The following is a 1,602-nucleotide window of genomic DNA, read 5'->3' as shown; positions in this document are numbered from 1 at the left end:
GGACCTAAATGGAACACCAATAGACGCTAACGGAACTACTTTGAACGGTAGGAACGGTTGGGACGGCTGAGTTCGGGCTGCCTGTTAAAAAAAATTAGCTGTTCCCCTCCCGTTCGATGTGAACGGTAATGGAACCTTAGCACATCTGTATCGGAGCTGATGGATCGTTAGCGGAACTCAAGCAATGGTAATGCAACGCTAACGGATTTGAAGTGAACGGCCACCAAAATTCATTCTGTAGCTCTCATACCGTCATTACCCATCTCACCGATCCCGCAACGTCCTCAGTCGTTCTAATTTCTATTCACGAATTGAAATAGATTTTCTAGCGTTCTGGTAGCGTTCCGTTACCTTTCCCATAGCATCCTGATAATGTCCCAACCGAACCACTACCATTTGAAAGGTTCCATTATCATTCCATTAACGTTTCTACTGTGTCGACTATAAGAGCCAAGTTCCATTACCGCTCACAGTTTACGCCCAACCTAGCTAGAGTTCACATTCCCTTGCCAGAATTTTAATACATTATTTGTTGCTTTATTTGCAGAAGTAATAAGATGCTGAAAGGAAAGGTTGGCCCGAAGGGATGGAAGAGGAAATGGACGCCATTACCTGACCTACAACCAAGTCCTATTGTTCAGGAGAGCAAGCAGGCTGCATCAGAAGATGAAGAGATCCCACCAAGCACCGAAGTGACAAATACCGCTGGGGATGCTGACCAATCAACGAAAAAGGCACGCACACGCCCTCAACTCACAAATGATGAAGAGGACTTGATGGTGGAATTCTTGCGTGAAAATCCCTCCATATATGACAAAAAGAAAAAACAGTACCATGACCGTCACCTGAGAGATCACTTAGGGAACGAGCAGGCTACCAGGATGAACCGTCCCAGGGAGGAACTTGAGGTGTGGTATGATTCCTTGCGTACCAGATACGGGAAGTTACTCAAGGAGATGAAAAAGTCTGGGTCAGGCGCCAAGGAACACAGTGACGGTGATAAGTGGGTCATTACTCAACTCAGCTTTCTGCAGCCCTTCATCGCAGATAGGCGCGCCCCAAGGCCCCTCATCCTCCACCGAGGAGGAAGACACGCCCAGCCATGATGCCCCCCAGCCTAGCACCAGCACAACTGTGACGCCACAGTCAGCTACAGGAGCCACGGAAGACATCTCTCTGGTGCCTGGTCCCTCCACAGGCAGCAGGAAGAAGGCGCTGGAGCAAGAGGATCTTGCTAATAAACTTCTACAGACAGAAGAACAACAAAATTAGCTGCTCCATCTCACGAAGGAGTTTATCCAACGCACCCAGGAAAGTAATCCGATGAGGCGAGGCTACGGGCAGTATGTCATAGTAGTGATGCTCAAGCTCCTAAAAGACCTGTACCGCCGTGTTTCCCGCCAGATCCAAGGTATTTTAGATGGAGCTCTTGACGAGGTTGACCGTCGTGAAGGACAGCAGCAGAGCTCTCAGCCACCACTACCACCTCTCCAACAGTACTTTGCAGAACCTCAGTACCAGCCTCCTCAATACCAGTATCCTCAGTACAACCCTCATCAGCACCAACCTCCCCAACACCACCAGTTTACAGCCCTCCGGCCT

At 49.2% G+C, this 1,602-nt stretch overlaps 1 protein-coding gene across 1 annotated transcript in view; it reads left to right on the top strand.

Annotated features, from left to right (window-relative positions):
* The window catches only part of LOC143032359 (neuroligin-4, Y-linked-like), a 592,100-nt gene extending 591,412 nt beyond the window's left edge, over nt 1-688 (top strand). The window contains exon 11 of the mRNA XM_076196977.1: nt 548-688. Within this exon, the coding sequence (XP_076053092.1) occupies nt 548-553 (6 nt within the window). The 3' untranslated portion in view covers nt 554-688. The remainder of the gene's footprint in view (nt 1-547) is intronic.
* The last annotated feature ends 914 nt before the right edge of the window (nt 689-1,602 follow it).

This window comes from Oratosquilla oratoria, chromosome 13 (genome assembly GCF_046742065.1).
Source record: "Oratosquilla oratoria isolate Oo_2021 chromosome 13, ASM4674206v1, whole genome shotgun sequence".
In the NCBI taxonomy this organism is placed as follows: domain Eukaryota; kingdom Metazoa; phylum Arthropoda; class Malacostraca; order Stomatopoda; family Squillidae; genus Oratosquilla; species Oratosquilla oratoria.
Note: the sequence above shows the minus strand (reverse complement) of the source record. Positions and strands in the feature narration are given on the sequence as shown.